Below are 22,712 nucleotides of genomic sequence, written 5' to 3'. Positions count from 1 at the left end.
ATGAAATTTTTTGGAGGTGTAGAAACTCCTAGTCTGAATGTGCCTTTATTTCCATCCACAGGCAGCATTCTGGTGCACATGTGAGGCCTGGGCTATATCAGCCAGTCTTAGTTGGGGCTCAGAGCTCTCTGCCTTCTCCCATTGTATGCATGGTCACATGCTGGAGGTTACTGGGAGATTGCTGTGAGTCAGACCTTGCTCTCCTGTAATTCGCCCACTGGCTCCTGGTATTGCCCATACCGCCCAGGTAGATTTAGCGTTAGGTCCCGAGCTACTTGAGAAACCTTGGAGCGGTGCTTGGGCTCAGACATGTCCTCCAAGCAGGATATGTTGGCTAATCTCTCAATTTTACACCAGTATGAGGGTTAGAAGACCGCAGAGTGCACCTGTCTTTGTTTTTGTTATATTATTTGAACCATCATCACACCTGCCTGGTCCTGTCAATCAATGTGAATGGGGCACGGCAGCTGCAGAGAAAGATGAAATGCACTGTATTTGAGGGTCTTGATCATGAAGCAAATACTGTGTATAACATTTATTTTCAGGAATGATACATAGCTGGAAGCGACAAAAAAAAATAAATAAAAAATTACTACATTTTGTCATGGGGAACATATACGGGTTATATATAGGTTAAAAATCCACCTGCACACTCAGCAAAACCTGCCCGTGCACCAGACGAAGAAGCTGCTGAGAGCGTAGAGACATCCAGAGATATTTTATGTATGGAAGATTTATTTAAAGACCTTGGAGTATGCAGCGCTACCGCCCTGCGCACGGTGAGTCCGTATGGATGGGAAAACCGTGATGTGAGTTATGGAAGATGTTCTTAAACATTAGCCGCCGCCCGGCTTGCTGCTTGCCATGTTAATTTATTTATGGATTTCATGTCGACTTTCGCAGAGATGAGTGTGAAAGAAATAAGTGAAATATAAGTAAAAATGACTGCAAAATCCAGATTTTATGTTCGGCTAGGGACTTGTAAAAATTACCGTAAACGGCCGTAAAGTATCTGGGAAAATTTAGATTTTTTTTATTCTTTAAATAGGGAAGGGCATATAGGCCATTAGAAGCTGCCGCTGTGCCCATGGGGACCATCTCAGGTTGGTGCCATCCCCACCGCAACACACCCAGCTTAGCCACATGCAATCCCATCGCCATACAAGTTGACCGAAGCTGAGCAGCTGCAATTCCAGATACAGCTGAACAGCCAGAGTGGCGCGGTAATGGTACAAGCAGGTACTGTATCTGGGTACGGCCACACGGCCAGGCTTCCGCATGAAGTTCTTGGAAGCCAAAATTATAACGGGAGCAAAAGCATAAAGGCCAGATACAACGTCTACACTTTTTTTAAATGATCTCCTGGTTTTGGCTTCCAAAAATGCATGCAGAAACCTGACCATGTGGCCATTACCTTATTCTGCAGATTTTCCACATAAAAACCTATGTGTAATTCGCATTGTGTGCATGTGGTCTAAAGCCTCGTTCACATTTCAGTGTCTGACGTCTGTGAAGGATCCGTGTTTGGTCCGTGTGTACGTTTTTTTGCTCTCTGTGTGTCATCCATATTCCACAGACTATAAATTAATTTCCAGAGCATTTCCTAATAAAGATTTGTGAAACACATGTTTTACCGAGGACCCGTAGTATATAATTAGAGATAAGCGAAGTATTCAAAAATTTGCTGAATTTTACCAAAAATTTGCATCGTGTCAAATTAATTCATCATGAAGCGCATTTCTTTGTAAGTAGTGGGTACAGTGACAGGGAGCGGCGATTGCGCTGTCCCCCCTCCCCTCCAGTCATTGAAACCCTCAGATGCCGCGTTCATACATGATCGTGGCATCTAATAGCAATAATCATTACCTCATCCATTTGCTTGCGACGGACCAGCCGTCGCCATCTTGATTGAAGACCTAGCGCAAAATCTTGTGCGGCCCGTGATGACGTCATTCCGTCGGCTGGCGTGGGGACGTAATACGTCACCGTGCACAGGATTTTGTGCGAGATCTACAATCAAGATGGCGACAGCCGGCCTAATGGATTAGGTAAGTATGATTTTTTTTTGTTTTTTTACAAGGGAAAATCAATTCGTTACCAAGAAGCACAAGGAAATTCGGCTTCACAACGAACAAAATTTTCCCTGAAAATCGGATCGAAGTTGACTTCTATTCACTCGACACTAACTATAATGTAGTAGTGCAAGTCTCCATGATGTTTTCACTGTAAAAAAGAATACTGATATGTGAACAGACACATTAAAATCAATGGGCTTGTGTGCTGTCCGCAGAAAACGCAGACAGCACCCGCCAGTGAAAAACGGATGTGAAAGAGGCTTAAGGATGGAAAAATCTGAGCAGGTTCTTAAAGAAAAAATGGTTGATTTCATCATCAGGTAAAAACAAGTCATTGCTGAATCTACAGATTGGCACCGCCCCGATGCTAGGATGGAAACCTCACGCCATCCTGTGAACCCCCAATGGCTAAAGCTGCAGTTGTGCCATATCGACAGTATTTCCCATAGGCACCTCTGGCACATATGCCGATTTGCATTACTAAGGAGTCGCCTAAATGGTCGATGCCATTGGCAGAGAAAGAATGTGATGTATTTAGCGGCGGCTCTTATGGCGGCTCCTCTCCTGCTGTTCATTTCATGGGCTCCGCTTTTCTATCCTTTTATGTCCGCATCTACGTACGTTTACACAGCGAGATGAAGAATAAAGAGAACTGATTTCATATGCTATCCTTTATCTTATCAGGAAGAAGAGAATCTGTTCAAATGCCAAGACATCCTTGTGCTTTGAAGAAAGTTGAAAGCCTCATCGGAGCCCTAGACGGCTCAATGCTAAGGCCGAGTCTTATTACTCGCATTTTCAAATCAGCCATTAAAATTACATTTTACCAAAATTACATTTGGTTCACTTTGTGAATATGTACAGTCAGGTCCATAAATATTGGGACATCGACACAATTCTAACATTTTTGGCTCTATACACCACCACAATGGATTGGAAATAAAACAAACAAGATGTGCTTTAACTGCAGACTGTCAGCTTTAATTTGAGAGTATTTACATCCAAATCAGGTGAACGGTGTAGGAATTACAACAGTTTGCATATGTGCCTCCCAATTGTTAAGGAACCAAAAGTTATGGGACAGAATAATAATCATAAACCAAACTTTTACTTTTTAATACTTGGTTGCAAATCCTTTGCAGTCAATTACAGCCTGAAGTCTGGAACGCATATACTGCGTGCAGAATTATTAGGCAAATGGGTATTTTGACCACATCAACCTCTTTATGCATGTTGTCTTACTCCAAGCTGTATAGGCTCGAAAGCCTACTACCAATTAAGCATATTAGGTGATGTGCATCTCTGTAATGAGAAGGGGTGTGGTCTAATGACATCAACACCCTATATTAGGTGTGCATAATTATTAGGCAACTTCCTTTCCTTTGGCAAAATGGGTCAAAAGAAGGACTTGACAGGCTCAGAAAAGTCAAAAATAGTGAGATATCTTGCAGAGGGATGCAGCACTCTTAAAATTGCAAAGCTTCTGAAGCGTGATCATCGAACAATCAAGCGTTTCATTTAAAATAGTCAACAGGTTCGCAAGAAGCGTGTGGAAAAACCAAGGCGCAAAATAACTGCCCATGAACTGAGAAAAGTCAAGCGTGCAGCTGCCAAGATGCCACTTGCCACCAGTTTGGCCATATTTCAGAGCTGCAACATCACTGGAGTGCCCAAAAGCACAAGGTGTGCAATACTCAGAAACATGGCCAAGGTAAGAAAGGCTGAAAGACGACCACCACTGAACAAGACACACAAGCTGAAACGTCAAGACTGGGCCAAGAAATATCTCAAGACTGATTTTTCTAAGGTTTTATGGACTGATGAAATGAGAGTGAGTCTTGATGGGCCAGATGGATGGGCCCGTGGCTGGATTGGTAAAGGGCAGAGAGCTCCAGTCCGACTCAGACGCCAGCAAGGTGGAGGTAGAGTACTGGTTTGGGCTGGTATCATCAAAGATGAGCTTGTGGGGCCTTTTCGGGTTGAGGATGGAATCAAGCTCAACTCCCAGTCCTACTGCCAGTTTCTGGAAGACACCTTCTTCAAGCAGTGGTACAGGAAGAAGTCTGCATCCTTCAAGAAAAACATGATTTTCATGCAGGACAATGCTCCATCACACGCGTCTAAGTACTCCACAGCGTGGCTGGCAAGAAAGGGTATAAAAGAAGAAAATCTAATGACATGGCCTCCTTGTTCACCTGATCTGAACCCCATTGAGAACCTGTGGTCCATCATCAAATGTGAGATTTACAAGGAGGGAAAACAGTACACCTCTCTGAACAGTGTCTGGGAGGCTGTGGTTGCTGCTGCACGCAATGTTGATGGTGAACAGATCAAAACACTGACAGAATCCATGGATGGCAGGCTTTTGAGTGTCCTTGCAAAGAAAGGTGGCTATATTGGTCACTGATTTGTTTTTGTTTTGTTTTTGAATGTCAGAAATGTATATTTGTGAATGTTGAGATGTTATATTGGTTTCACTGGTAAAAATAAATAATTGAAATGGGTATATATTTGTTTTTTGTTAAGTTGCCTAATAATTATGCACAGTAATAGTCACCTGCACACACAGATATCCCCCTAAAATAGCTAAAACTAAAAACAAACTAAAAACTACTTCCAAAAATATTCAGCTTTGATATTAATGAGTTTTTTGGGTTCATTGAGAACATGGTTGTTGTTCAATAATAAAATGAATCCTCAAAAATACAACTTGCCTAATAATTCTGCACTCCCTGTAGACATCACCAGACGCTGGGTTTCAACCCTGGTGATGCTCTGCCAGGCCTCTTCTACAACAGTCTTCAGTTCCTGCTTGTTCTTGGGGCATTTTCCCTTCAGTTTTGTCTTCAGCAAGTGAAACGCATGCTCAATCGGATTCAGGTCAGGTGATTGACTTGGCCATTGCATAACATTCCACTTCTTTCCCTTAAAAAAAACTCTTTGGTTGCTTTTGCAGTATGCTTTGGGTCATTGTCCATCTGCACTGTGAAGCGCCGTCCAATGAGTTCTGAAGCATTTGGCTGAATATGAGCAGATAATATTGCCCGAAACACTTCAGAATTCATCCTGATGCTTTTGTCAGCAGTCACATCATCAATAAATACAAGAGAACCAGTTCCATTGGCAGCCATACATGCCCATGCCATGACACTACCACCACATGCTTCACTGATGAGGTGGTATGCTTAGGATCATGAGCAGTTCCTTTCCTTCTCCATACTCTTCTCTTCCCATCACTCTGGTACAAGTTGATCTTGGTCTCATCTGTCCATAGGATGCTGTTCCAGAACTGTGAAGGCTTTTTTAGATGTCATTTGGCAAACTCTAATCTGGCCATCCTGTTTTTGAGGCTCACCAATGGTTTACATCTTGTGGTGAACCCTCTGTATTCCCTCTGGTAAAGTCTTCTCTTGATTGTTGATTTTGACACACATACACCTACCTCCTGGAGAGTGTTCTTGATCTGGCCAACTGTTGTGAAGTGCATTTTCTTCACCAGGGAAAGAATTCTTCAGTCATCCACCACAGTTGTTTTCAGTGGTCTTCTGGGTCTTTGGTGTTGCTGAGCTCACTGATGTGTTCCTTCTTTTTAAGAATGTTCCAAACAGTTGTTTTGGCCACGCCTAATGTTTTTGCTATCTCTCTGATGGGTTTGTTGTGTTTTTTCAGCCTAATGATGGCTTGCTTCACTGATAGTGACAGCTCTTTGGATCTCATCTTGAGAGTTGACAGCAACTCTCAAGATGAAAATAGCACACTCGAAATGAACTCTGGACCTTTTATCTGCTCATTGTAATTGGGATAATGAGGGCATAACACACACCTGGCCATGTACACAGCTGAGAAGCCAATTGTCCCATTACTTTTGGTCCCTTAAAAAGTGGGAGGCACATATGCAAACTGTTGTAATTCCTACACCGTTCACCTGATTTGGATGTAAATACCCTCAAATTAAAACTGACAATCTGCAGTTAAAGCACATCTTGTTCATTTTATTTCAAATCCATTGTGGTGATGTATAGAGCCAAAAATGTTAGAATTGTGTCGATGTCCCAATATTTATGGACCTGACTGTATCTACAGTAGAATCGGGGGAGTCATTATGACGGGGATTATAAGGGTGAATTACAGGAGCGGCAAAGTCCAAGTCACTCCTGCCTATCACGTCACTGGCTGTAGACCTAAGATGTATATACTGTACATGTCTCACTGAGTACTACATTGCATCATCTATGCTCTACATCAGGGGTAGGCAACCTCCGGCACTCCAGTCGTTGCGAAACTGCAACTCCCCAGCATGCATACTTCCTCTGCTCTTCTCAGAACTCTCATAGAAATGAATGGAGCATTATGGGAATTGTAGTTTCACAACAGCTGGAATGCCAGAATGCCAGAGATTCCTGCTCTACATACTATAAATTGCTGCATTTCACATCTAACGATAATTTACTAAAATTGAATACAGTGAGCATCTTTGTATCTGGAGGACCCAGGATGTCAGCTTATTACACTGCCAGCTCATTGATTTCAATTGGAACTGTGTAATACTTCACTTCTCCTGTGGTGGCACTGCAGGGGAACTGAGCACTTGCTGCCAGGGTCCCTTACAAGCTGATCACTGGGATCACTCAGTAGTGGGCACACTTTTTCACCTTACTATCAGGGGGATTAACTAAACTGGACAACCCGTCACCTGGTTGGGACTAGAGATGAGCAAATTTTTTCAAGAAATTTGCTTTGATCCGAATTATTTTGTCACAAAGCACGTTAAATCAGCTATATCCCGGTCTGCAGGGAGAGTGTATTTTGGTGAACATCACTGTGCATTGCAGCAACATGCATAGCTAGTCCTTTCTGGTATTGAAACAGTTACTGTGACATGACAGGCAGTTAGACACCCAAATAACAGTAGAATTAGCTTATTCACCTCAGTTTGAGAATTAAGGCACAATACAATTGCTTATCAATTAAACAAGGTGGACATCATTCAATTAGATAGCTCTGTGCCCTACACAGCGATTGATGCAAACTGAGCTGTCTCCTATGGATCCCTTCAGCTTCAGACTGTAGACCTTGCACTGTCCCTGCAGTCTCCCTATGTCCTCCCTACAGTGTGTACAAATTCTCCCTACGATCTCCCTGCACTGTCCCTGCAGTCTCCCTATTCTCTGCATATGTCTTCCCTACAGTGTGTACAAATTCTCCCTATGATCTCCGTGCACTGTCCCTGCAGTCTCCCTATTCTCTCTATATGTCTTCCCTACAGTGTGTACAAATTCTCCCTACGATCTCCCTGCACTGTCCCTGCAGTCTCCCGATCAAATATTCCACAATTAAAGTCTTTCTTAATCACTGTCCCTAGCGCTTGTCACATCTCTCCCCTAAGCTCAGCTCACAGTGAAATGGCAGAGACCGCATGGGATGAGGCTGTCTGCATGGCATTATGGGTAATCTCGTGTTCCTGGGCTTCTTACTTTCACTTTGTAACACGTGTAGCCTCCATTTTCCTAAAAAAATGATTTGCTACCACAAAGTGCAAAGAATTCGGATTTGTTGTGAACCGAAGCGGCCCCCTATGACCAATCCGCCTCTGATGGTGAGAACATAGACTTGGTGCTCCAACAAGATAACATCTGCCACACACTTTTACTTTGCAACACGTGTAGCCGCCATTTTCTTTAAAAAGCGATTCGTTACCACGAAGTACAAAGAAATTTGGATTTGTTGTGAACCAAATTTTTCCTAAACTTTGGATCAAATTCCACTTCGGATGCTTTGATTCGCTCAACACTATTTGTGACCACTAAACCACCAGCAGCTGAGTTTTAGGGTTTCAAATCTGCCTATAACAAACCCATCCGTCCCACAAAGAATATGACCAACTTCAGTTTGATCAGTTGAATCCAACCCCTTCCCTCAGGACTCCCAATGATCATCAGTCCCAGCAAAGAATGGCAAATAAAAATCAAACCTACCAGGAGAAGAGTCCGGGACTCTTCTCTAGCAGCATAAGGCACATGTACACAGCTCAGATGAAGCAGAAGACGGTACACTTCACTTCAGCATTCATGTACTGCACATTGGGCACATGCACAGTGAAGCCTGATGTACCATCCTCGGCTTCATCGGTGCAGTGTGCATGCACTCAATGTTGCTATAAAGGAGTCCTGGACTCTTTACCTGATAAATTTGATTTTCATTTGTTATTTTTATGGAAGGATAGATGATCACTGAGGTCCTGGGGGCATGAACCTAAATGATAAAAATAAAGTTGTTCTTACACTTTTAATCTCAACCCCCCCTCCATACACAAGCACACTCAGCTCAGTTCAGCATGCATGTGTTCTCAAATGGAAGATAGACTCAGGAGCTCGGGGGCCCATGCTCCCCCACGTGAATGAAGCAGTGGTTATCCATGAGGGCAGCCACTCCATTCAGCTCTATAGGGGGCACAAGCCCCCGTTCTAGTGAATGGCAACGACCACAGCAGTTGGACCCTTGCCGATCAGACAACCCCTTTAATGCCTGGAAAATACCTTTAAATCCCAGGTTAATTAACCTAAGAACTAGATTTACCTGTAGAGCTTGGCGCCCATGTGACATGTATCTTCTCGTTTTATCCCTTTGCTCTCTCTTTTCTCTGTCCTCTCACTAATGATCTTGTAATACAAAGTGCCGTACATCTGATGCATGACTACTCGGATTCTCTTACGCTTTTGTATAATTGTCTCAGCCCGAGCTGTTGTACAACTAATATCTAAAAATCTCGGAGGTTCTTGCTCCCCGCGGAGACTATGCCGGTAGCCGCTAATGAATTTATTTAATCAAGGAGCCATTGCTTGGGTTTTTCACATGCAGGATGAATGCAATGCTCTTGGATCGCCCACTGGCTGATCTCTGGCGCTCATTTTGATCATGAAAATAGGGCTCATTTGGCAGGCAGCAGATTTCCAGCGATGGCGGTCACATGTCATCTAGCTATTGTCATCTCTATGGACCGCTGCCACGTCTCGCACAACAAGCCTATAGTTAATTAATATCTTATTTCCCTGCAGACATTTTGGAGAAAATGAAGTATCCTGCTGCATATTAATTTTCGGCTTGGCTAAGCATGCAGAGACGGCTGTGCCGGCCGCGCTCATCCCGGCCCCTCATTAGAGGATACATTTGTCTTTATCATTACATTCTTACAATGCATTATTTAACGTCTAGTGGGTTCACGCGAAGGCGGTGTAAATATGACAAAGTCAAGATCTATCACCCAGGTATGACGTGTATATACGTCAGGTGGAATAAGCCATTTGGGTGTTAGGCGCCATTAGCTGCCATGGTCTTTCCCATGTGGCATTCGTGGAGAGAACATTGACCAGCCTTCGGTGTGTCCAGGACATCATGGAACCAATCCCACTGGCATTTGGTGAGGCTATAGGTGTTTGTTGATGCTATAGGATGGAGCCCAGACTCTTCTCCTGACTCAATGGACATTTGGTGTAAAATCACTCAGTTAACTCTACCGTTATAATAGGGCAAGTGGAGAGAATTGGAGAAAAATTTAAAACCAATGTAATAATAAAAGTTGGTCGATACAGGTGGACTATAGAGATATTCATAAGGACATGCGATCAACCATGTCTACATAACTGTGCAAAAATGTCCATCTAATAGTAGATCAGAAGTTAAAGAGGAGACAAAAATCTGAAACTCTCTTTTGTTGCATCAGATTTTGCTGGAGAGCTGGAGAGCGCCTACAGCCATCATGCATAGTGCAGGACTAACATAAGGTCAAGGTGTCATGGTGTGGGGGACCATTAGCTGCCATAGTCATTCCCATCCAGTATTCGTGGAGAGAACATAGCCCAACCTTCGTTATGTCCAGGACAATGTGGAACCAGTCTTATTGGCTTTTATGACTCAGGAGACTTTGGTGTTCCAACAAGATAACATCTGCCACACGCTGCTCACTCTACACAACGTGCTCTTCAGGGTCTCCAGTAGCTCCCCTGACCAGCTCCTTCCCCAGATCTCTCCACCACTGATAATGTCTGGGACTGGATGGGGTGATAAATCTCCCATGCACAGCAGCCAACAACCACCTTGGCTGAACTACAGCTCCGAGTTGAAAGAGCTTGTAATGACCACAGGAGGATCTCCAGCATCTGTATGACCACTACATGCAAGAGTGGACACCTGCATCCCAGCAAGGGGAGATGTCAACCAGTATTAATGTGACCCATCCCCAAAATATACCCTGCTGTAGAACCCAAAATAAAGGGGGCACCACCTTGTGTGATCAGTGACCAGGCTCCACTAGCAGTTTATACTTTGTATGTTTTCGAGGTGTTCTTTCTTCATTTTCTGCTAGTGTAGATAGATAGATAGATAGATAGATAGATAGATAGATAGATAGATAGATAGATAGATAGACAGATATGAGGCACTCTGTGACCGCTGGCCGTGCGTCCAGTATAGTAGGACATACTCTTCTATAAGCTGGGATTAGTAGTGGTGACTTCGGCCGGGGGCGGTCTTCTCCGTAACCAAGCTCATAAAGAGAAGATTGATATCATCTGACTTTATTATGGTCTCCTAACTAATGAAACCCTCCTGACCACAGATACATGGTAATAAATAGAGCTCGCTTGGGACCATCCCGCCATCCCAGGCTAATTTACCATAATCTGCATTTAATTAAGAAAAGATTCTGTTTACTGTTTATTCTGTTACTGATGGAAATGAGTGAGCAGTGGCCATAGAATAAAGAGATTAATCGCCTACACGGCTTCCATCTTAGGCCGTGTAGGCCTAAGTCTCCATTCACACGTCCGCAATTTCGTTCCGTATTTTGTGGAACGGAGTTGCGGACCCATTCATTTCTATGGGGCAGCACGATGTGCTGCCCGGACACGGAATTGCGGACCCACACTTCCGGGTCCGCAATTCCGTTCTCGAAAAAAATAGAACATGTCCTATTCTTGTCCACAATTGCGGACAAGAACAGGCATATTCTATTAGTGCCGGCAATGTGCGGTCCGCAAAATGCGGAACGCACATTGCCGCTATCCGTGTTTTGCGGATCCGCCGATCCGTAAAACACGTTGCGGAGGTGTGAATGGAGCCTAAGGCCACATGACCATATGGCTTTTTCAGTGTTTTGTGGTCGGTTTTTCACGGATCTGTTGTTCCGCTTTTTGTTTCTGTTGTGTTTCCGTTTTTCCGTTCCTTTTTTCCGTATGGCATATAGAGTAATTACATAGAATTTTTTTTTTGCAGAACCATTGAAATGAATGGTTCCGTATATGTAAAATGGCCCGTAAACGGAAAAAAAAAGGCCGTTGTTTTAGTCCGTGTCCGTTGTGCCGTTTTTTGTGATTTTCTGCGGACCCATTGACTTTCAATGGGTCCGTTGAAAACTCGGCTAATGCACCGTTTGCCATCCGCGTCCGTGATCCGTGGTTCCAGTCCGTCAAAAAAATATAACCTGTCCTATTATTTTCGCGGAAAACGGTTCGCGGACCCATTCAAGTCAATGGGACCGCAAAAAAACGCGGAGGCACACAAGATTGTCATCCGCGTCCGTTTTTTTTCTATCATTTGCATGGCAAGTCTGTCTTAGACTTTTTTTTACTTTCCTTTATGTCTGGTGGTCCTCCAAAAATAAAGGAAGACACACGGAAACAAAAACGGAAACGGATCACGGAACAATGGAACCCCATTTTGCGGAACGGAACACAACAACGGTCGTGTGCATGAGGCCTTATAGAGACTGCAGGACGGGGGTAAAGACAATTAGACTTTACAGTTATCCCTAAAAATGCAATTGTTGATAAAAGTGCTCATATCGCATAACCCCATAAACACATCAGACACAATATCTCACTTATTAGTAAATTAGGTCTTCGGTGCCCAGCGCAGACGAGAGATTACAGAGTCAGGCGAGCTGTCTTGTCCCTGTCACCTGTTGCACTGTGTTGGGAACGGTGCAACAGAAGGACGGAAATAGGGTGTTGTTAATCAGCAGGATCAACCCTACCATGCATTATGTTTGGTTTTATGAGGTTATCCTGATGACAGGTGCTCATTAAAGGGGTTGCTCTACAAGTTATTACTGATTGCAGAATGTGTCACCACAAGGACTCCCACTGATCATGAAAACAGGGATCAAGTGTCCCCATTTGGGTTGGGCGTGCACGCTGCCACTCCATGCCATCCCTATAGAACTGATGGACATAGCGGAGTATAGTGATGACCATCTGCATCACTTCCACAGCGACTGAGTGGAGAGGCAATGCACGCGCCCAACTGTCACTCCAATCCAATGGGGAACATGGGACCCCTGTTCTGGTGATCAGTGGGGGTCCCAGCAATTAGACATTTATACAGCGTAGCCGATGAGCACTTACAGGGGTTGTCCCCAGGAAAACTATTCTACATTTTTCAAGCCAGCCCCTAGATCTGAATAATTTTGTAATTGCATGTAATTAAAAATATAGAATAGCCACTGATCTGTATAGCGCCACCTGCTGCTTATTGTTTTATTTCTCCATCCACCGCAATGAGGTGGTCGCACGTGCTCAGTTTAAATCTTCAACTGTCACCAGCCATATGTCTTGTGAAAAGCTCTTACAGTTACTGCGAAAGAGCCACAGCCAATAGGACAACCCCCTCTCCCTTCCCCCGCTGAGCTGGGATAGGGAGACAGATGCAGAAAAAAGGGCGTGCACACTGAGCTGTGATAGGGAGAGGACTGCAGCAGAAGGGACGCCCCCCTCGAACTGTACAAGGACAGCTGCAGCAGAAAAGACACAAAAGATTGGAAAATGATGTCTGTCTTTTACAGAAGCAGCATCACATCTGACTCCAGGTTGTGTCTGGTACTGCAGCTCTATTGAAGCAAACAGGCTGAGCTGCAATACCACACACAACCTGTGGACAGGCGTGGCTCTGTAATTCAAAGCAGCCATGTTTTTCAAATCTTGCATGACCCCCCCCCTATCTTAGAACAACTCGGCACATGTGCTTCTGTGTTATAGAACCTGTACTAGGCCATAGGTCCTTTTAGGCTCGGGGAGACAAAGACACTGCCGAGGAATAATTACTTTTCTGCAATTAACTCTTCTTCTTTCTAATCTCCTGTCCTTCTCCTTTCCTCATATAACTTATTTCACATGGCTGCTCACACTAATTTCTACAATACACTCAGTAACTGGTCATAAAATACAGCTTGCCGAATGCGTCCCTGCAATCCCCCAACAACACGACATCGCAAAGTCACAATTTATCACTTAGTTAAAGGGCAGCCCTCCATTATGTGTCGAAGGTGGCCATTGTGTGACTAATAGTAAAAATTTTGAAGGTCATTGACTCAAATTTGCATAGGATACTGGAAGCTCTTGCAATGGACTATGACCAGTGGAGGGTTTGCCCTATGAATCCTCCAGGGAAAGCAATGGAGTGCAGAGCGGCTATTGAAAACGATTGGCTTCCAATACAGATGGAAGCGCTCATTTCTGGAGCGCTGGGAGCTGCGGTCCTGTCACTCGCCGCTCAGCTCCCAGCGCTCCTCCCCTCCTTCCGGCTGGCGGCGCACAGAATGGTGAAGGAGGAAGACTTCTCCTCGCTCCACCATTCAGCCTGCAGGCACGGATCACGCTGCCAGCCTGTGTGGGCGGAGCCTGCAGCCCAGAAATCTGCATAAGCTCCGGCCGCACAGTGCTGCAGAGCGATCTGTGCCTGCAGGGACGAGAGGTATGTGAGCTTGAGGAACGGGACTAGGTGAGTAGTTACTGTGTTTTCTTTTTTTTCTTTTCTTAATACAGAGGAGGTAAAGAGGGCTTTATTGCTATGGAGGGGGCACAGAGGGCTTTATTACTATGGAGGGGGCACAGAGGGCTTTATTACTATGGAGGGGGCACAGAGGGCTTTATTACTATGGAGGGGGCACAGAGGGCTTTATTGCTATGGAGGGGGCACAGAGGACTTTATTACTATGGAGGGGGCACAGAGGGCTTTATTGCTATGGAGGGGGCACAGAGGACTTTATTACTATGGAGAGGGCACAGAGGGCTTTATTACTATGGAGGGGGCACAGAGGGCTTTATTACTATGGAGGGGGCACAGAGGTCTTTATTACTATGGAGGGGGCACAGAGGGCATTACTACTATGGAGGGGGCACAGAGAGCATTACTAATGTGAAGGGGGCACAATGGGCATTTCTACTATGGAGGGGCCACAGAAGGCATTACTAGCATAGTGGGCATTACTACTATGAAGGGGGCACAGTGGGCATTATTACTATAAAGGGGGCACAATGGGAATTATTACTATGAAGGGGGCACAATGGAGATTATTACTGTTATGGGGCACACATCTGTACAAAACTACTGTGAAGTATTGGGGGGGGGGGGGGGGGGTACCAAATAAAGGACCCACCCTAGGCACGCCACTGCATCAGCTCCAGGCTTACTGGTCACAATGAGCTTGAGAAGCCCTTAGAGATCTGGGTAAACTACTATTGGGTTATACAGGTGGAGTAATCTATGTTACCCAAGGGTCCACATACCGCTGGAGCTACAGTATCTGACCCACACCCAAAAAAATATATTTTTCTTTACATTTCTTTTTTTCTTCTTAGGGCTCATGCACACAGCCGTTGCCCGGCCGTGACTGTATTGTGGCCCGCAAACAGCAGGTCCGCAATACATGGCACCGGCAGTGTACACCCCGCATCATGGATGGGTCCGCAATCCGTTGGGTCCGATGCAAAACGGAGGCAAGGTTTCTCTCCGTGCCTCCGCAACGTAAAAAAATAGAACGGACGGATCACGGTGCGGACAGATCACGGTCCCATTCAAGTTGAATGGATCTGGATCCATCTGCGGAGTCCGCATGGATGTTGCCTGTGCATTAGGGACCGCAAATTGCGGCCGTGTGCATGAGCCCTTATTCAGGTGCTGGTTAACCTGGGCATATATCCATCTCACTGGGATTGGACAGGCCCATGGTGATCTGGATAACAAGCTACATACTTGTGATGGTGAGTGTTGGGTATACCTGGGGTCCTCTGTGAACGTTGCCCAAATCACGTATCAGTCATTGACCTAGAGCCAGCCCATATGAAAATACACTAAAAAAATGAAATATTTTTCAATGTACATACCATTCAGACTACTCCTGTCAATCAGATTGGTGTCCACCTGCCAGTATATCCCATGCTGACCTGCAAGAAGAGGAAAAGATATTGAAAGGTTTCGAAACACTGATAGCATTATAGAGTTCTACCTTCCTCCCAGGAGCAATCTGCAGGTTGCAACCTCTCTGTGTCGAAAAATGTATAAAGAAGCCTCAGGAAGTCCTGTATGTTATATAACAGACTGCCTCTCAATGCCACGCAGACTTGTTTGGATACATTCTACTCAGACAAGAAACATGGCAGAAGAAATATTCAGAAATCAGAAAGTTATGATGTCAGTCTAGCACTTGATCGGTCGAAAACAATTCTATGACTAAACTGTTGCCAGACCCCTTTGGTGGCATATTTTCTCCATAAAAAAGAAAAAAAAAAGATCAGGCATGTTGAGAGCCAACAGCCTGTTCATTCTCTCTCATGCTATTTGCCGTCAGGTACAGAAGTCCCCATACACATTAGATGGTCAGCCAGTCCCCACTATAGTTGGTGAGTTCAACTGACATTAATCTAATTTGTATGGCCAGCTTAAAGAGAATCTGTCAGCAATTTTGACCATGTTAAACTGATGACTGACTTCGATAGGGGCTAGGAAGAGCAGTACATGCATACCTTTGTGGTGCTTTTCTCAACAGGAGAAGTGACAATATGAAGTTGCATTCTGTCAGATTCTGCTCCTGCAAGTCTCCAGGGCGGAGCTTCTCTGTGAAGTGCTCTGTACATAGAGCTGCTTCACAGCCCCTCATCTCTGCTCTGAGTGAAATCTGTAGGGGTCTCCAGGTTGGATGCTACAGCTGTTGTTAGGAGCAAAGGGGAGGGGCTGTGAGGCAGCTCAATGCAGAGAGCACTTCACAGAGAAGCTCCGCCCTGGGGTCTTGCAGGAGTAGAATCTAGCAGAATAAAACTTCATATTCACACTGCTCCTGATAAAAAAAGGTATGTTTGTCCTGATCTCCCTAACCCCTAGCTGGTGCTGTCAGCATTTTAACATGGTCAAAACTGCTGACGGACTCCCTTTAAGTTATGGACTATCTACTGGCTTGGAGGCTTGGGGAGAGATAACATAGGAGCATATGCTTTAAATAAACATCGTTATCCCTAGAAAGCTAAGTTGCTTCTCGTCAAATCAATTAAATGCTCTTTAGAAACTTTCGATAAGAGACTGAGCTTTTTAGGAAGCAGCATAAAAAAATACCATATATCGAACAGTCAAAGAAATCCTGCCGGGGCATAATCAGCTTATGTGACACCAGCCATGAAGAGACACAGACTGAACCATCTTTGGTTAAAGAAACCTCCAGCTGAACTGATGTTAAATGCAACCCCTCAATGTTCCAGGCTTCGACTTGCTGCCTAATAGAGCGTCTCCTGACGGCTGTCTCGTCTCGAGAGACGTACATAAACATGTGGCATGTTAGTGTCTGACTCTGGGATCTTGGAAGCTGCCAGTCTTTTGTCGAAGGAGAAAAAGATTTTTTTTTTTCTGCTCATCACAATTAGAGTCATCCAGATAACCTGACTGCCCCTCCCCCCATAATCCATATCGCCGTCTCGCTCTTGTTTGACAATCTCTGATGGACCGGAGAGATCATGTAACACATGACAGACGGAATACAGATTCCTATCACATCTCATCTGCCCGGCCAACTTGATGGCTTCCATTTGACATTTCCTTGGCTATAGAAAAATTGCCTTTATTATGTGAAATTGTGACAGTCAATCTCATCTACTCCTTGTGCCTAAGTCTAAATTTACTTGTCAAAAGGAAATAAGGCAGCTGTCATGTCCTATTAGAAATGCATCGGGAGGTGAATCTTAGAGAGGATTTGGTTTGTTAAGAGTTGTGCTCCGGAGGTGGCCTGCACCAAAGGTTTTAAAGCATCTACTAGTAGTTGTGTCAAATCGGCTTTAGTCAAGTAGATTTAGTCACATCTTTACTTGGCTATGAGCGATGGTTGGGGGTTAAAACAGTGACAATTCTGGGTGCCCAGATTTTGGTCTTTAGGATGGTAGTCACTAACATTCCCCCTTAAAGGAATTCTCCAGCAGGGACAATTTTTTTCTCAAAGGGTTCAGACTGGGGAAAAAAAATAACGTGATACTTCATCGATCACCCATCAATCCCACTTTGGTGTTTACTGGGTCCCTACTCTTAGTACAGCCTTGCCTACTTAGCCAAGACTAGAAACAATGGTGGCCTTGCTGAGCCAATGACTGACTGATCAGGGATTTCCTATATGTTAAGATCAGGCCAAGAAGCAGAGACCTAGTAATGGGAGAGGTGGTGGACCAGTGATGTATCATTTTTTATTTTATTATCTGAGCCCTTCGAAAAATAAATTACTCACAGGACAACCCCTTTAAAACTGGAGAGAGTTCTTGCAGTCAGAGTTAAAAGGTTCATCCAGATTAGACCCATATTTATTAGGAATTTATAGAGGGGGTCCTCTGTTTAGGATCTTCATCTCTTGGCCAGTGTGGAGATTGGTTACAAAGAGCATCTCTCTCTCTCTGGAGGACCTGTCCTGTCCTGAATTACAGAAACAACCCATTGATGTGAATGGACACTGTGTAATACTTTCTTTCCCCTGTGGTGGCGCTGTAGGAAAACTGAACACACCTTGTCAGGTTTTCTCACAGATTGCAGATGATCACTGGAATTCCTAGCCAGGGGACACTTTATGATCAGCTTATTGTCAAGGGACCCTTCTATGAGAGAACCTCTTGAGGACTCTTCTAGGTTAGTATTATAGTCCTAGATCAAGAGCTGATCAGGGACCACCATTGGGATCATAACCAAAATTTCCCATTATTACTATTATATTATAAAATAATTTTTCTGACTTTATTTCAGTAGATCAGAACCGTCCAACCAGTAGACTTTGCGAGTTCGGATGCCTCGACCTGAACCTGACCTGACTTTTTCACTGAAGTCCAGGTTCGGTGTTCAGGTCATTTTATTATTTTCCATTATAACATGGTTATAGCGGAAAATAATAGCATTCTTAGGACAGAATGCAAAAGAATATGGCAATTTAGGGGTTTAAAAAAACCTTACCTTATCCACTTATCCATGCAAAAAGACCTGTGATGACGTCACCGCGCTCACCATGTGACACTGCGGCAGCGCGATCAAGTGGATGAGGTGAGTTTTTTTTTTTTAAACCCCTAAATTGCCATATTCTTTTGCATTCTGTCTTAAGAATGCTATTATTTTCCGCTATAACCATGTTATAACAGAAAATAATAAAGTTTAATTTGGGTCCCCATTGACTTCAATGGGTCCGGGTTCGTGGTCAAGTTCAGGTCCCGAACCTGAACTTTGACCTAAAGTTTGGCTGAACCCGGAGAACCCGAACTTCCACGGGTTTGCTCATCCCTACCAGTAGATGCACCCAATATCCTCATCACATAAAATACAGATGTAGCAGAGCTGAATTACCAATTTTACACCTAATGATTGGGTCCTAGTATAATTTTCTCTGATTGCTGCCTACATTCCTAAATACAGTGAGTTGTGCCAAAAGAGGTGCTCAGCTCAGCTACATCACTATTGATTCCAATGCAAAATGAATCAACGTTTGGCATCCACAAAGCCAGCGCCGATTATCTCTTAATACACGGTTCTCATTGTTTTGTTTAATTTAGAGATGATGCGGTAATTTACAAAGATTGGACCGTTTCATGTATCACTGTCTGGATCTTCGCGAATGCTATACTTACCCAAAAAATAACAATCATCCTCCAATGCAAAAAAAAAAAGTTAAGTATAACCTAGGTTTGCGCCTCCCTCTCCCCCCCCCCTCCCCAAATCCTGTCTAGAGGAAGGGGAATGATTTACAATGATAATGAAAATCTGGGAATGTATTCCGCAGCCAATGAAAGGGATGCAAGAGCCGACTGGAAATTATGCCGAGCTTAATTATACTTAATGTGAATTATTCAGAAGCGCGGGGAGAGAGGCTGAAATTTATTTCGTACAAAGAAGCTTGACATTTTAATTGGTCCTTCAGAAAAAGAGACAAAACAATTTCCTCTCAAGAAAATTTACATCTCCGCCATCAAAGCGGTGGCAGCCCTCATCCTAGTGGAACTTCATTAGCGAGATTAATTAGCGCGTTGCTCGTCTGCGCCTCGTCAGGTGTGGTGGGATCCAGGTGAGACGCAAAACACGCTGAGCGTGAGCCCTGACACCATTGATTTTGGGAGGAGAGGAGAGGAGAGGAGAGGGGAGGAGGGAGGAAAGTTGACAGAATGAGGCCACCTTACCTTGGTCATTAGCCATTTTGTCAGGATGTTCCACTACAAAGAAAGAAGGACAGACATTATGGTTACATTATGACAGCTTCTCGTAAGGCGGCTGAGATATCATATAGGCAATTTCGTTAGCAGCCTTTATAGCGGGCTTAATGGGCATTCGACAGGATGAAACTTTACACTGTACAATACCGCCCATGGAGGATTGGAAACATTTGTAACATTTTATTCTTTTTTTTTATTATTTTTTTATTTATTTTTCTCGAAATGTCATCACAGAAAAGCAAAAATTATCCGGAAAAGGGTAAATGCTGAGATGTGTTATTTGACTGTCAACCTCAGAAGACATTACAAGGACCTTTGGAGAGCTGCCGGGTGCTGCTCAGGGTGTAAATGAGGACAATGAAGTGAAAGTTCCCACTGAACATTCAAATAGATAAAAATACAATGATGCCAGTTTGCTTATAAAGTGTAGATTTTCACACTTAAATCAATAATACTCGAAGAAAGCAAATGTTAAGTATTTCTGAACAGATTCATTTATTTATATTCAGTATCTTTTTATCATTTTCCTTTATGATTCAGAGCTACAAATCACCTTCATAAACAACATATATCTGGCTGCCTATAGACTCCACTAGAGGGGGCTAAAGAGCTTACTGCATACTGTTTTATTATAGAGTCTAATGGGGGGCTTAGATAGTGATGGCCTATCCTCAGGACAGGTGATCAATATCAAATCGTTGAGGGTTCAACACCCAACACAACCACAGAACAACCGTTTTGGGCAGTCGCCAACACCTGAAAATATACAGAGGATGGAAGAATCCATGTACTGTGTAATTTCCAAAGTCAGCATACTGTAGCTCCCATTCACTTGCACGAGACCTGAGCTCCCGAACCCCGATGAAAACTTCCGCTTTCAGTTCCATCTACCATATAGCTTCCGAGCCGCCTGAATCGACTGATCAGTGGGCATGCTGGGTATCGGACCCCAACTGATTTGATATTGATGACCTAGGATAGGCTCAAAGTCTTGGAAACCTTTGTAATGTACAAACAGTTTACAGTAAGCTCTTAAGCTCCCTCTAGTGGTGGCTTCAGGTAGATAGATTTGTATCATTTAATTAGAACCTGTTACCTGCATTTACCCCTATAAACAGATGTGACCACATTAGTTTATGGCAGTGCGGCCTACCTTCTAAAATGAAATCTGAAAAATGACCTCTCAAGTGTCCACTGGGTGTATCCAGACAAATGAAGCGTCCTAATAATGTGGAGTCCTGATAATGATGATAATGTGGATGTTGATGATGTTTTAACGCCACACAGAGTCTTGCTCTTGCACAGTAGAGCCAGGCGCATGCACAATGTGTTAGTCCTTGTGTGGATAGAGTAAACTTTTTTTCTTGTGTGCATGTGTATTCAGCTTATTGTATGGGGGAAAGCGACGATCCAGAAGTGAAACCCGGAATGATGCATGTGCAGAATCTAATGATTGTTCTGCTCACACAAGAGCAAACACACCGTGCAAGCGTCAGTTTTCGATTCTACCGTGTAAGAGCAAGCTTTTGTGTAGCCTGTGGACAATGTTGAAGAGTAATCGATCTCAATCAAAGGACCTGGAGCAAATATGTAAGGGGACACTTTGTTCCTCTGGTACGCCCATCAGACACTTGAGTGATTTGCAGCATGAGTTTTTCCAAGGATATTTTAGGTGTGTGAAGCTGCAGTTGACTAATCTCTATAACTTTCTGGTCAGACAAGGTGGTATAGGTAAATCCCAGGGGAAATTTCACTTTAGCCTTTAAGGGGTTCTGCGTTTTTTTAAAACTGATGATCTATCCTCTGGATAGATCATTAGCATCTGATCGGCAGGGGTCCGACACCTGCAGAGAGAGCTGAGACTCTAGGAGTAATAACGACGCCCCCGTTGCTCCTAGAGGCTCATTTGCAAATATTAAAGCAATGCAGGCACATATGAACATGGGATCAACGCAGATGCCTTCAGCTGCCAAGTGTACATGTAATAGGTCAGCTAGTGTCATAGGTACAAATCTGCTGACAGATGCCCTTTAAATGTGAATCTCCTCCTATTCAATCACATCCATAGGGGGCAGTATTACAGTAATGAGTACTCGATTATCAACAGGGGCGTAACGATCGCGGTCGCAGGGAGTGCGACTGCGACCGGGCCCGGCGGGGGGAGGGGGCCCGCTGTACTAACATGTAATGAAGCGCTGTGAAGGGGCCCGGCATGAAGTACAGTGACAATGCCGGGCCCCGTCAGGGCGCTCCATTACATGTTTAATATGAGGCAAGGTGGGGGAGGTTTGCGCAGAGGGGGTGGGAGGAAGAGGGAGGACGCGCGCACTCACTCACATACGCTCGGCCCGGCAGTTCTTGTCACTGCCGGGCTGTCTCCAGATCATCAGTGAAGCAGGAGCTCTAGCGCTCCCTCTGCTGGCCGCACATCGGGCTGCTGGCTGTGGGAGGAGCTCTGAAGGCCCGGGAAACTGCCTTTAGTACAGCCAGCAGCGCGATGTGAGTGTGGCAGCGCAACATCAGGGAAGAGGGTAAGTATGTGTTTTTTTTTTATTTTCCTAACACTGCAGACTGGGGGCAAAGGGGAAGGGGGGGGGGTTGATGGGCACAACTAGAGTGAGGGGGCACAAAAGTGGGCATCTCTACTGAGGGGGCACCTAATCTGCCATAACTACTGTGAGGGGGGCACATAATCTGGCATAACCACTGTGAGGGGCACATATGTGGGCATATCTAATGTGAGGGGCACATAATCTGGCATAACCACTGTAGGGGGGCACATATCTGGCATAACTACTGTGAGGGGGGCACATATAAAGGCATAACTATGAGATGGCACATATAAAGGCATAACTACTGTGAGGGGGGCACATAATCTGGCATAACCACTGTGAGGGGCACATATGTGGGCATATTTAATGTGAGGGGCACATAATATGGCATAACCACTGTAGGGGGCACATATCTGGTCATAACTACTGTGAGGGGCACATAGTCTGGCATAACTACTGTGAGGGGGAACATATCTGGCCATATCCACTGTGAGTGGGCACATATCTGGGCATAACTACTGTGAGTGGGCACATATCTGGGCATAACCACTGTGAGCGGGCACATATCTGGGCATATCCACTGTGAGGGGCACATATCT

The 22,712-nt window shown here is 44.5% G+C and overlaps 1 protein-coding gene across 1 annotated transcript in view; it reads right to left on the bottom strand.

Annotated features, from left to right (window-relative positions):
• DCC (DCC netrin 1 receptor) overlaps positions 1–22,712 on the bottom strand; it is a 507,302-nt gene that overhangs the window by 33,285 nt on the left and 451,305 nt on the right. Inside the window, exons 23-24 of the mRNA XM_040419605.1 lie at positions 19,529–19,561; positions 15,233–15,292 (exon numbers count right to left, since the gene is read on the bottom strand). Coding sequence (XP_040275539.1) covers positions 15,233–15,292; positions 19,529–19,561 — 93 coding nt within the window. The remainder of the gene's footprint in view (positions 1–15,232; positions 15,293–19,528; positions 19,562–22,712) is intronic.

Source organism: Bufo bufo, chromosome 2, assembly GCF_905171765.1.
Source record: "Bufo bufo chromosome 2, aBufBuf1.1, whole genome shotgun sequence".
In the NCBI taxonomy this organism is placed as follows: domain Eukaryota; kingdom Metazoa; phylum Chordata; class Amphibia; order Anura; family Bufonidae; genus Bufo; species Bufo bufo.
This window is presented reverse-complemented; position numbering and strand designations above follow the sequence as displayed.